The sequence below is a fragment of the Oryzias latipes genome, chromosome 12, assembly GCF_053564925.1.
Source record: "Oryzias latipes strain Hd-rR chromosome 12, Olatipes_Hd-rR_3.1".
NCBI lineage: Eukaryota > Metazoa > Chordata > Actinopteri > Beloniformes > Adrianichthyidae > Oryzias > Oryzias latipes.
In genome coordinates, this window is record NC_136248.1 from 19,263,039 (window position 1) to 19,274,418 (window position 11,380).

The window sequence follows — 11,380 nt, forward strand, 5'->3', positions numbered from 1 at the left end:
CTAGTCAGATGGTTTTTATGGGCTTTTGTTAATTATTACTCACAAGAACTTAAATGAGCTAATTTTTATTTTCCATTTTAAAAGGCTAAATAATTCCTGGAACTGACCTGCTAAATTGTGGAAAAAGCTAAAACTGATTCATACAAAATTAGTTTTTTTTACATTTTTAAGTAAAGGAGAGAACAAAAACCCTACAGGGTTTTTATACATCTTTTATTAGATTATCTACAAAAAGAACACTTTTCTTTTAAACAAGGCCTTAAATGCTGCAAGGAACATAACACCACCTTTGGGATTTTAGCACAAAAATTTCCCCAGATCCCATTTTTTGATCCCATTCAGTTAAACCAGCCATTCATGGCACAACTTCCACATTAGAAAGGAGTTTGTCAAACAACAGATCAGACACACCCATACCAGGAGACACCTCAAAAGCAAAGCCACTGACTGTTTCACCTGCACTGGAACAAAATGCTACATTCAGAGAGGCTCAGGTCACGCTTCCAAGAAACTCACTTGCGTGATTTGAATGGTTGGTTTTGGTAACTGGAGGGCGTTCTGGAATTCACAGAATACTGCAGCTGTAGCTCCATCCAGCACGTGCCAAGAAATGGAGCGTTAATGCTTCCTGAAATGGATTCATCGAAATTGCTCCAGTTGATTCTTTCCAAGAAAAGAAAAAAGAAAATACACTACAGGTACAGCTAATTGAGCAGTTCCAAAGTTTACAGTTCATTAACTCAGTAATGTGCAAAAACATTGGCACTTTAAAAGTAAATCATTTGGGGCTTCAGTTTTTCAAATGTGCACGTTTATTGGAAATGGTCATTCTTAAAAAGAAATAAGTCGAACTACACAAAATACTTTAAAATCTAAAACAAACATTAATTGACGTCTTTATGTGACATATCGAGAAGATGCATTCAAAACACTGACAAACGTGTCTCTACGGATAAAAATGAGTGAATCTTAAACGAGCAATTTCCATCCTAATGAAAAATGTACAAGGACATTGGAGTGCTGTTTATGCAGAAAAAAATGAAAACCCAACCTAATAAACAAGTGATTGTTTTCACAAAAACAGTTAAATATCAAGAAGGCACTTTAGGGAGCAGCGAACTCTCTGCATATTAAAACTAAAAACAACTAAACTAACCCTGTCAAAAAAATCTAATATCTCTATTAAACCACTTTTTGGACTTTTGCAAGAAACCTTTTCACCTGTTCCACCCCATAGAGTGAAGACATTAAAAGTATGCCTATTAAATAGAAGCTTTTATTTATCTGATTTGTATTATTGACTAATTAAAATGAACAAATTAGACTCCTATTGAAATATTTCACTGTAAATTGATGGGTGTTTTGCTGGAGCAGCTTTGTAAAAAGCCAAACTAGTCTCTTCCCATAAAGCAGTCCTGTGTCTCCTCTCAGTCGCTACCCTTAGTGTACAAACAGCAGCTAATGGTACACATCATATGGTGGAATGCAGATTGTCGGTACGTCCCGAGCTTGTCCTTCAGTAAACAGGCTTATAGAGGACCTGTCCGGAGAGCAGCCTGCGCTTCACCTCCTTCCACAGCAGGCTGCGCTCTCGCTGAGATCCCTTCATGAAGCCGCGGTTCTCTTGAGCACGCCGGGACAGGTACGGGATCACCTCATTGACGGGGCCGTATGGGACGTACTTGTACACAGGAAAACCCGCTTGACCTGTTTTTAACAGAAGAGCAAAATTGTTCAATGTCTCCCCCAAGTATCTATTCAGAGTAATGTCCCACAATGAGCTTTAATTTCAGCTCTATTTTATGCTTAAAAATATCACATTTTTATATCCAGGAAATAATATTGAGGAAGAAGAAGAAGAAGAAAATAATATTTTATGCCCTGCCTGGAAAGGAAGCCATCTATAACAATTTATAACATAGTACTAACATTAGATTCTAGCTGTAAATTACAATAAAACCTGCCAGAGTTGACTTGCTGGATGATTATGAGGCTATTAGGCAAAGAATTTTTAAAATATACAGTACTTTAATAACTGACCGTGAAACGGATATAACAGAAACATTTAAAAATGACAGCATGACAACATAATCAATTGAATGTCTTTGACACACTGACTGTAAACCAGGATGATGAGTTTTAACAGCGGTTTGTTAAAGCAATTGCAGCACAATGTAACTATGGCTCCAAATTCAATATTTCTTGTCTCTTCCTGTTCTTGTGTACTCAGGCTCTGTGGTGAAGCCAGAAATATTTAACCTCCTCCCCCTGGGGCAGCAGCACTCCACCCAGCCAGAGAGGGCAAACTACCTTCCTCTGGCCAAGAACCATGGCCTCAGAGTTAGCGGTGCTGGCCCTCATCCCAGCCGCTTCACACTAATCGAATCTAAAGTTAACTTTCTTCTTTTAATAAAATTAACCCCAGTTTTCTCCTATAGGGATCATTTGTGCGAGTGCGGACAGTTTGGTCCGGGGATGTTACTGTGTTGCATTGCAGCCTCACAGCTGTAAGTGGACCCCGTTGTGTCTCGATTTGGGTGGGCGCTGTGGCAATGCTCCTGTGGCTAAGCTGGCTTCTGCTATAGAATTTTCCTTTTTATTATGTTTGTCTTCTCGTTTTTAACATTAAAGTGCTTTGAGCTGTGTGGAATGAAACACACTTTTTTTTTTACAAATAAAGCTTGATCTGATTTGATATGTCTTTCACTTTTACCTTTTTTTTTTCCAATCAAATCATGGCTAATCATCAAAAGTTAGATATAAGTATGTATGTATATAATTTGTCTTCTATAATTCCTTGAAATAGATCAATTCCAAATCCAAGATTTTTATTTTGTAGGATTTGAGGGAAGTCGATGTTCTTTTCATTTTTATTATCTGGGGGTGTTTTGGGTGGTTGTGTTGGCCTTGGCTCTCCCTGAAGTTATGGTTTTCCCAGATTCTGTAGTTTAATAAATCCATGATTTATCTCCAGTTCTTTACTTTTTTGTACTCATTTGGGTGCCTCCACAGCAGAGCCTGGTGGGGGCGTAACAGTACACCATGATCTTTTCTCAATGTTTTGCCATATAGTTGTGTGTATGAGCCTGGTAAACAGTGGCCTGTTATCATTAGCAGTTTTTTCTGCTCCATGCCGTCCCCCTCATCTTCCCTGCACTTCATCAAGGTTGCCGCCTCCGCAGTTCTGTCGGCCTGCATGACGTTGTCTTTCTCTCTGTTCCTAAACACACCGCACACCATGACACAGATGACACAAATTTCGGATTCACGCCACGCTCCCATCCTCAGTCGACCTGACGTCCAGTCTAAGAGACAGTGTTTGCTCATTGCATAGCCGCAAGCGGCGGAGAACATTTCTAAGGTCAGCAGCTGAGCTGGTGGCAGCCGGTCAGTTCTGACCGCTGATGTTTGCGGAGTGCACTTTCGTCAACTTTTTGGAGCCACGTGACCGTGTGACGTCAACTACAGCGATTTTGTAACAAACTTGGCTTTCATTGGCAGAGATGAGGGCAACGCACCTAGCGGGAAGCTGATCTGGTCACACATCCCGAGCAGCTGTCCAAAGTAAACTTTATTCTCGGTGGGGGAGAGGGCCATTTCATTCATCCTGAAAAATACAGAGACATTAGAGTTCAGAACTGTTATCTAATCAACAGCAGAGTGTAGTATTCTGCCCTAATGTGGCAGTTTCAACCCATAACCCCCTTTACCCAGGGCTTAGAGGGATGCTGAAACTCCACATGAAGTAATCCTTATGAATGAGAGCTTGTATGTGAATAAACTAAATCTGGACTTAAAGCATTCACATGCATTCAATTCGACCAGCGTTTAAACGTGCTCAAATGCCCCATACTTTTCCAGAGTGAACTTCACTGTGTCCTCATTGTGCGTTGCCACCATGACATTAGCCTTCCTGTTGTGCTCAATCTCTTCCAGCACATAATCCAAACACCTGGAAAAACAAAAGGACGGACGTTGGGGATTCAAGACGATTTTTGGTAAAAGCATGAGGGACTCTAATAAAAAATAAAATTCTAGACATACTTGTGATACATCCTGTTAGTAGCTTCATAGTCTGGGTTTATTGGATCTTCGTAGCCAATTTCCTGTGCCCTGGCTCGCTCTTGGTACATGTAAGCTCCACGGACCAGTTTTGCACCGAAATACCAGCCTTCCCTCCGAGACAGCTCCACATCCAGAGTGACGTTGTTGTAGGCTTCCTAAACAGCACAAACAATAAAAAGAACATCGTATTTTTATAGGTTTTGAATGTCTTTTTCCAAATTGTCACTATTTTCTTCTACTTTGGCAGCAAATTGGGGTTGGTAGCTCAAACTAACAGCCGTTGTTGTTCCGTTGCCTCACCTTTAGGTAGCATTGGTAGGTGTTGAAAATCACCGGCTTTTCCCGGTTGAATTTCCGCTGCATCTCCAGCGTCAGCCGACTAATAGCCGGCTGGAAGTACGTCTGTTCTGCATCCACCATTAACCGCACTCCATTCGCCACAGCATGCTGGATGAAACCAAAAATGTGTTTTTGGTTTTTAGATAAATCAATTTTTAGAAAAATACAAATAGGGAGCATTATTGGGAGAAAAACGTGAAACCTGTAAGATTTATGACACGAAAACAAAACAAAAAATCCCCTCATAGTTTATTGTTATCACAATTTTTCAAAGTAACTGTATATGTAAACAAACAAAAGTGCTTTAAAAACACTATTTTAAATAAAGTTTTCATTTAAATTATTATATCGTGAATTTATTTGAATTTTAATTCATTTGAATTTGAAACCTCACCTTTGCCAGAACGTCTACTCTCTGCAGCATTCTCTTCATCTGACTCTCCTCCTCAGCAGTGAACTTGTTCAGCAAAGGCTCCAGGTGGCCGGTCTGCATACATAAATTCAACAAAAACAAGTATATCCCAGATTACCAACTGCATTTTTATCAGAAAGAAACCCGCAGCCAAATTTTACAAAGTAAAGATTGTCGAGATTGAACTGCAAAGATTATTTATTTTTCGGTTTATTACCAAGTGTGAACAGTCAAACTTTTACATTATTTTCCCCAAGTTGAATCAGAAGGTCAAAATTCGGTTTACTCACCTCAAGATTTGGTATCATAAGAAGGTTGGAGATTTTTGTTGTGTCATTTATCAAGCTGTTCCAGTCCAGCAGATCAATAGCTCTACAAAACGTGAAGAATGCAGCAAATTAGTGAGAGTTTTTGGATGTTTACTGTTCCTCTGTCATGTCTTTTAACCCATTTCCAATCCCAACAGTGAATTATATTTGATGGTGATTAATCATGATGATGATGCTGACTTTAAATGGTCTCTTAGGTGTGCATGTGGCCCTGCAGACTGATAACCAGTTCAGGGTGACCCCGCCTTTGCCCAACGGCTCTAGCAACCCCTGTGACCCCAAAAAAGGATTCAGCGGATTCAGAAAGTGGACATATGACGGTGATGTAACGTTATCCAGTGTCCTGAGGATTTGGTTTTGTCATCTGGTTTCTGCTGACTAAACGTTTAACTTAATAACAGTTCAGCAGCGTATTTTGAGGGGGAACTTGAAACCAAACCGAACTGGAGCCAGATGAGTCTTGAGTGGTGTCACCCGTTAGAAGGGAAGTCAGGGGTCCCTTCCAAATACTGGCACTAAAAGTAAAATGACACGTGCTGAGTGACAGGTCTTACCCCGACAGGCCCAGCTTCTCCCCCGTAAACCAGTTTTCAATGTCGTCTTTGGCTCCAACGCCAAGTTGAGCCAAGTTTTCCTACAAAAACCCAATGTGACAATTAAATTAGTATACATTTATGTATTTGAAGCTCAGGAGCCCAACAGGAGCCCAAATTTAAATATATATAAAAAATGAGAAGAGAGAGAGACAGAGCTGAACACGTGTGAACATGAAACCTGACATACCTTCAGCTGCTCCAGTTCCAGCTTTTGCTCCAAAACACACATGTCAGATTTTCCCTGTTGTGCTGCAAGGTAGTTAAAGAATTGCCTCCATTTAACCAGAACCTCTGAAAACTGGAGCTAAAACAACAGCAAAAAAAAGCAAATATCAACAAGTTTGTTTGGGCGGTAGTGCAGTGATACTTGTGTGACGACAACAACATCTGTACCTTCTAACAAACAATTAATAATTGAATTTTAGTTCTGACTTACAAGAAATTGTGGCCGTCCGAGAGCCGTAAGCTTGATCGCAGAAAACCCATCATTGGAAGCACCACCTGACATTTAGGACAAGCTCTACTGTTTTTACTGACAAAATAACGCCGGACAAAAGTACTTATTTGTTTACTGGGAAAGCAACTTACTGGAAGCTTTAATGCAGTTAATGAAGGTCTCCATCTGCTTGTCACATTTTGCTTCATCTGCATAAAAGTAGGTCCGAGCGCTGATAACTCCGCCTCGTCTGTCTCCAAACTGACGGTGAGCTTTGTATTTCTTCTCACGGTGATCAGCACCTAAACACAAGAACTAAATTCAACATGTTTGCTGTCATAAATTGACATTTTTCCTTCTCTCGATTGTAAGTCTGTGTCATACAAATGGCTCCGCATGAAATTTACAGAGAGATTGCAAAAAATGTGCAATTTTTCAACACATGTGATAACTGGGATCTAGACACATAACCCCTCCACACAAATGCAGCTACAGGTCATCATGACAGCTGCCTGTGTCATTTCAAAGCCTGTGAGATCCAGCTCAAGCCAGTCAGATGCTAGGGTTGTGTGACGAACCAAAATACCACCCCTCATGCGGCAGGGTAGATCTGCACTATAGAGGCAAGTTTATGCAACTGAATCGAAGCCTAAAAACTTGGCCAACCACCTTTAAAAGCAGCTATCGTTTCATATAGCACGTGAACATAAAAATATGTCGTTTTTTTTCAGCCCCCTTTTGGAAAGTACACATACCTGGGCTTTCTTTTTCCGCCTCAGAAACACAGGAACTGAAAAAAATGACAAATGAGTATCAGGGTGGGAATACAGTTTCAGTTGACTTTTTCATATAATCCTCATATCATTAAAAATAGTTAACATGTCTCTTCAATCTGGAATATTTCCAGAGGCCTTAAAAACTGCAGTCATTAAACCCCTCCTGAAAAAGAGCGGTCTTGATCCCACTGTACTGAATAATTACAGACCTATCTCTAATCTGCCATTTTTAGGAAAAGTCCTTGAAAAAGTTGTCTACCAACAGCTCACTGACTTTCTCTTATTAAACAATTCGTTTGATGTTTTCCAGTCAGGTTTTAGACCCCATCATAGCACAGAAACTGCTCTTATCAAGGTAACCAATGACATCCGCCTGAACACTGATGATGGAAAAGTCTCTGTCTTAATCCTGCTAGACCTGAGCGCTGCCTTTGATACTGTTGATCATGGGATCCTTTTGCACAGACTCCAAGACTGGGTTGGCATCTCTGGATCTGCCCTAAGTTGGCTCAAGTCTTATCTAGAAGACAAGAAATATTTTGTTGAAATTGGGAGTTGTGTCTCAGACTACATGGGCTTGACTTGTGGTGTGCCTCAGGGATCGATCCTGGGACCCCTTCTGTTCAACCTCTACATGCTGCCACTAGGGCAGTTAATACGCAGTAATAACATATCTTATCACAACTATGCAGATGATACTCAGATCTATGTGTCACTGACAACAGGTGAATATGGGCCGGTGGATTCTCTCAACCACTGCCTCCAACAGATCAGCGCGTGGATGCAGAACAACTTTCTCCAGCTAAACTCAGACAAGACCGAAGTTATTGTTTTTGGCCCACAGAAACAAAGAGAAAGTGTCAGCAGCTACCTTCCTTCTCTGTCTCTCAAACCCTCAAATCAAGTCAGAAATCTAGGGGTAATCATGGACTCTGACCTGAACTTTAACAGCCATATCAAGTCAGTAACATCAGCGGCATTTTACCACCTGAAAAACATTGCCAAAATCAAAAACATAATCTCAAAGCGAGACCTGGAGATACTTATCCATGCATTTGTCTCCAGTAGGTTAGACTACTGTAACGGCCTGCTCACCGGCCTGTCCAAACGAGCTGTAAAACAGCTTCAGTACATCCAGAATGCTGCTGCTCGAGTCCTGACCAAAACCAGGAAGTATGATCACATTAGTCCTGTGCTCAGGTCTTTGCACTGGCTCCCTGTACCTCAAAGAATAGACTTCAAAGCAGCTCTGCTTGTATACAAGTGTCTCCATGGCCACGCACCAAAGTACATCTCTGACATGTTAGTGCCATATGAACCATCTCGTACTCTGAGGACCTCAGGGACCGGCCTCCTGTTGATTCCCAGAGTCAGAACTAAACAAGGGGAATCAGCGTTTCAATATTCTGCAGCTAAAATCTGGAACAGCCTCCCTGAAGTCGTAAGACAGGCCTCTTCTGTGTTCATGTTCAAATCTAGACTTAAAACATTTCTGTTTAGCCGTGTATATGACTGAAAGGTCCTATCTGCACCTTTCTTTCCTTCCTTTCTTTTTAAATCTTTTTTTTTCTCCCTTTTCTTTTAAAGTAAATTTTATGTTGATTATTTCTATGATGTATTGTGATTTTAATGCACTTTTCTGTTTTGTGAAGCACCTTGAATTACTTTGTGTACGAATTGTGCTATACAAATAAACTTGCCTTGCCTTGCCATTATGGATTCATTTAAAAATGTTTTTTTTTCTAAAACAAAACAGTTAATATGATAATAATAAAACAATATGTGTTACAGAAAAGACAGGATCTTGTTGCCCTAGTTATGTTGTAACTGCAGAGCTAATTGTCACATGAGTAGGGCAGTTTTATAACTATACAAGTGAGTGCATTTTCATAAACATGCACTATAATTATTCATGCCCTGCACACCTCAAGCCCGTCCCCAGCTCAGCCAATCAGAGGAGAGGGGTCTGTCCAGACTGACCAATGGACAACTGGAACAATTTGGCAACCTGACAGGAGAACATTTAACTACTTGTTTGGTTTATGGCCATTTTATGAGGAAATAGGAAATGATTCACGTGAATTTGATGTGAAAAACACCATAAACTGACATCATAGTACAGAAAAGTAAGAATTTTATTATGAAAACCAAAAAAACAGTATAAATTATTGTTTATTAGCCTTAACTCACTCCATTTCCTTTTTCTCAGCCTCCTCCTGGGTCAGGTCTTCCTCTACGCTGTAATCCAGCACGGCCCCCACGCCAAACGCCTGGTTCTTCTGGATCAGAGGCTTGATGGCGTTGTGGTCCTCACCGGCCACAAACTGCCCGTAGAAGGTCATCTTCATGAGCTTCTCGAACATGCGCTGACCCAGCAGCTTCTTACTCAGCGCCATCAACTAGGAAGGGAGTTACGTAACAAATAAATCAAGATTTTGAGGATGCGGGAAGCTTTATTGTGTTCATTTCTTCAAGTTTGGATGACTTCTAGACTCACCTCCTTGTTTCTCTCAACCAGAACATCAAAGGTGCAGAGCTTGAAGACCAGCAGGCTCCTGAGCAATTCGATGTTCTTCTTGCTTTTGTAGGCTTCCTGTGTGTTGTCGAAGTCGATGTGAATGCTCTTCGCCTGCGCGTTTGGGACATTTTTCGTCTGGCTGATCAGCTCGACCGGCTGAGCCTCCACCACGGGGCACTCCTCCATCCGCTCCTTCTCTTCCTGTCGTTTCGGGGATGCGACCGTCGACCGACATCTTGCAGGTGGAACGGCAAAGTTCCTTAGGTTCCTGGAGTTTGCCCGCGCGAGAGATGCGACAAACGTGGAGTACGACATGGTTTCTGTCTCTGTGTGAACGCAGAAGTCCTTTAAAAGTACACGAGGGGACCCTCTGACGGCAGCTGCTGTGGTGACGGGTATTGAGCGCGCGCGCCTTTGGAATGGCTGCCTGTCATCCTCCCTCACAGGGAGGCGGGGCCTCACATGTTTTAGCACGCGCCGGTTGAGACTGCTTCAGACTCACGGGAAATTACAAACGAGAATAGAATAGAATAGAATAGAATTTAAATTTCACATAAAATTTTCATCTTTATAAAATATATTCTACAATGGTTGTGACATGCAAAAACAAAACACAAAGGTTGCTTTTTTTTTAAATTTATCTGCTGAGGCAAGTTGTTTATCGAATCAAATGAAATCAAATCATATCAAATCAACTTATACCTTTATAGAAATAGTTTCAAAATGAAAATATCTATCTATAATCGATCTTGGAAAATATCATTTGGATTGTTGGCTTTACCATCACGTAAAAACGACCAAAAACTGATCAGGCCATCATGACAATCCAATGTGTGGGAACCCTTTAAATTTTGCAAAGATCAGAATGAATGACAGAATAGAATGTTCTAATAATGTTCTGTTGGAATTATCTTTATGTGGAAAAACAACAATGGGCTGAACCTTATGAACTAAAATGTGAATGGATTTGCCATTCATTCTTGTTTACTTGCTTGTTTGTACAAATATTAAATTTATATATACTTATCTTGTAAGAAATACAAGAAATCTGGAAAACTGCACCTGCACTGTTCAGTAGTATTTAACTCTGAGTCACACTGGTTTAATTTTTGGCTAAAGATGTCCTGGATCCATTTTAAGTAATTGAATCAGATTGTTCAAAATGAACTGCCTATGAATCGGATCCTAAACCACAAATTATGACATAAATTGAATCGTGGATAAAAATGGATTGCTGCACCCCAACTTTTTAGACTTACAGTAAAAGACAGATATCTAAAAACGTTAATTTTAATGATTACATGTGAAGAAATAGCAAATAAGACAAACTTAGCAAAATACATTTAGTATTTTGTTCTGATAAAATTCAGAATCAGAAGTACTTTATTGATCCCACACGTGGGAAATTTGTGCGTTACAGTAGCATTGTAATCTTAAAAAAAAATTACATAAAAACAAAATAATTGTTAAAAAAATAAGGTGGTATAATTTAAAAACCATTTACAAACAGTACAGGCAAAAATGTGCAAAAGTTCTCTGTTACACTGTGAGTTTTTTGTGTTATCGTATTGGGTAGGAAGGATTTCTGGTATCAGACAGTGTTTGAGCAGAAATGTCTCGGCCTCTTAGAGAAGGAGCTCCGCTGTTTGTCCAGAGCAGGGTGGAGAGAAATTTCTGGGTTGTCCATGATGGATAAAAGCTTGTTCAGTGACCTCCTCTCCACCACTGCTTTAAGTGTTTCCTGTTTGCAGCCAATGACAGAACCCGCCTTTCTGATCAGTTTTTTCAGTCTATTGGCGTCACTGTCTGCCATGCTGCTTCCCCAGCAGACCACAGAGGAGAATAAGGTGCTGGCCACCATAGACAGGTAATAGATTTCCAGAATCTTGCTGGATATTCCTTCAAATTT

General features: G+C 40.4%; 1 protein-coding gene across 1 annotated transcript; it reads right to left on the minus strand.

Moving 5' to 3' along the window:
- Nucleotides 1-794: 794 nt before the first annotated feature.
- prodha (proline dehydrogenase (oxidase) 1a) lies at nucleotides 795-9,934 on the minus strand. Its single transcript, XM_004074780.4, has 14 exons — nucleotides 9,451-9,934; nucleotides 9,144-9,352; nucleotides 6,933-6,967; nucleotides 6,330-6,479; nucleotides 6,178-6,242; nucleotides 5,929-6,045; nucleotides 5,700-5,779; nucleotides 5,107-5,188; nucleotides 4,799-4,891; nucleotides 4,366-4,512; nucleotides 4,045-4,220; nucleotides 3,854-3,952; nucleotides 3,519-3,607; nucleotides 795-1,707 (listed from the first exon to the last, which is right to left on the minus strand). Exons 1-14 carry the CDS (start codon nucleotides 9,784-9,786, stop codon nucleotides 1,517-1,519), a joined length of 1,869 nt encoding a protein of 622 aa, XP_004074828.1. The 5' UTR covers nucleotides 9,787-9,934; the 3' UTR covers nucleotides 795-1,516.
- Nucleotides 9,935-11,380: the final 1,446 nt, after the last annotated feature.

Excerpts from the sequence above, each read along its gene's own strand:
- prodha (XM_004074780.4), bottom strand. The coding sequence starts at position 9,786 with ATGTCGTACTCCACGTTTGTCGCATCTCTCGCGCGGGCAAACTCCAGG. Across the intron at positions 4,513-4,798 it reads GAGTAGACGTTCTGGCAAAG|CATGCTGTGGCGAATGGAGT; the intron begins GTGAGGTTTCAA and ends GGTTTCATCCAG. Across the intron at positions 3,953-4,044 it reads ACTAACAGGATGTATCACAA|GTGTTTGGATTATGTGCTGG; the intron begins GTATGTCTAGAA and ends TTGTTTTTCCAG.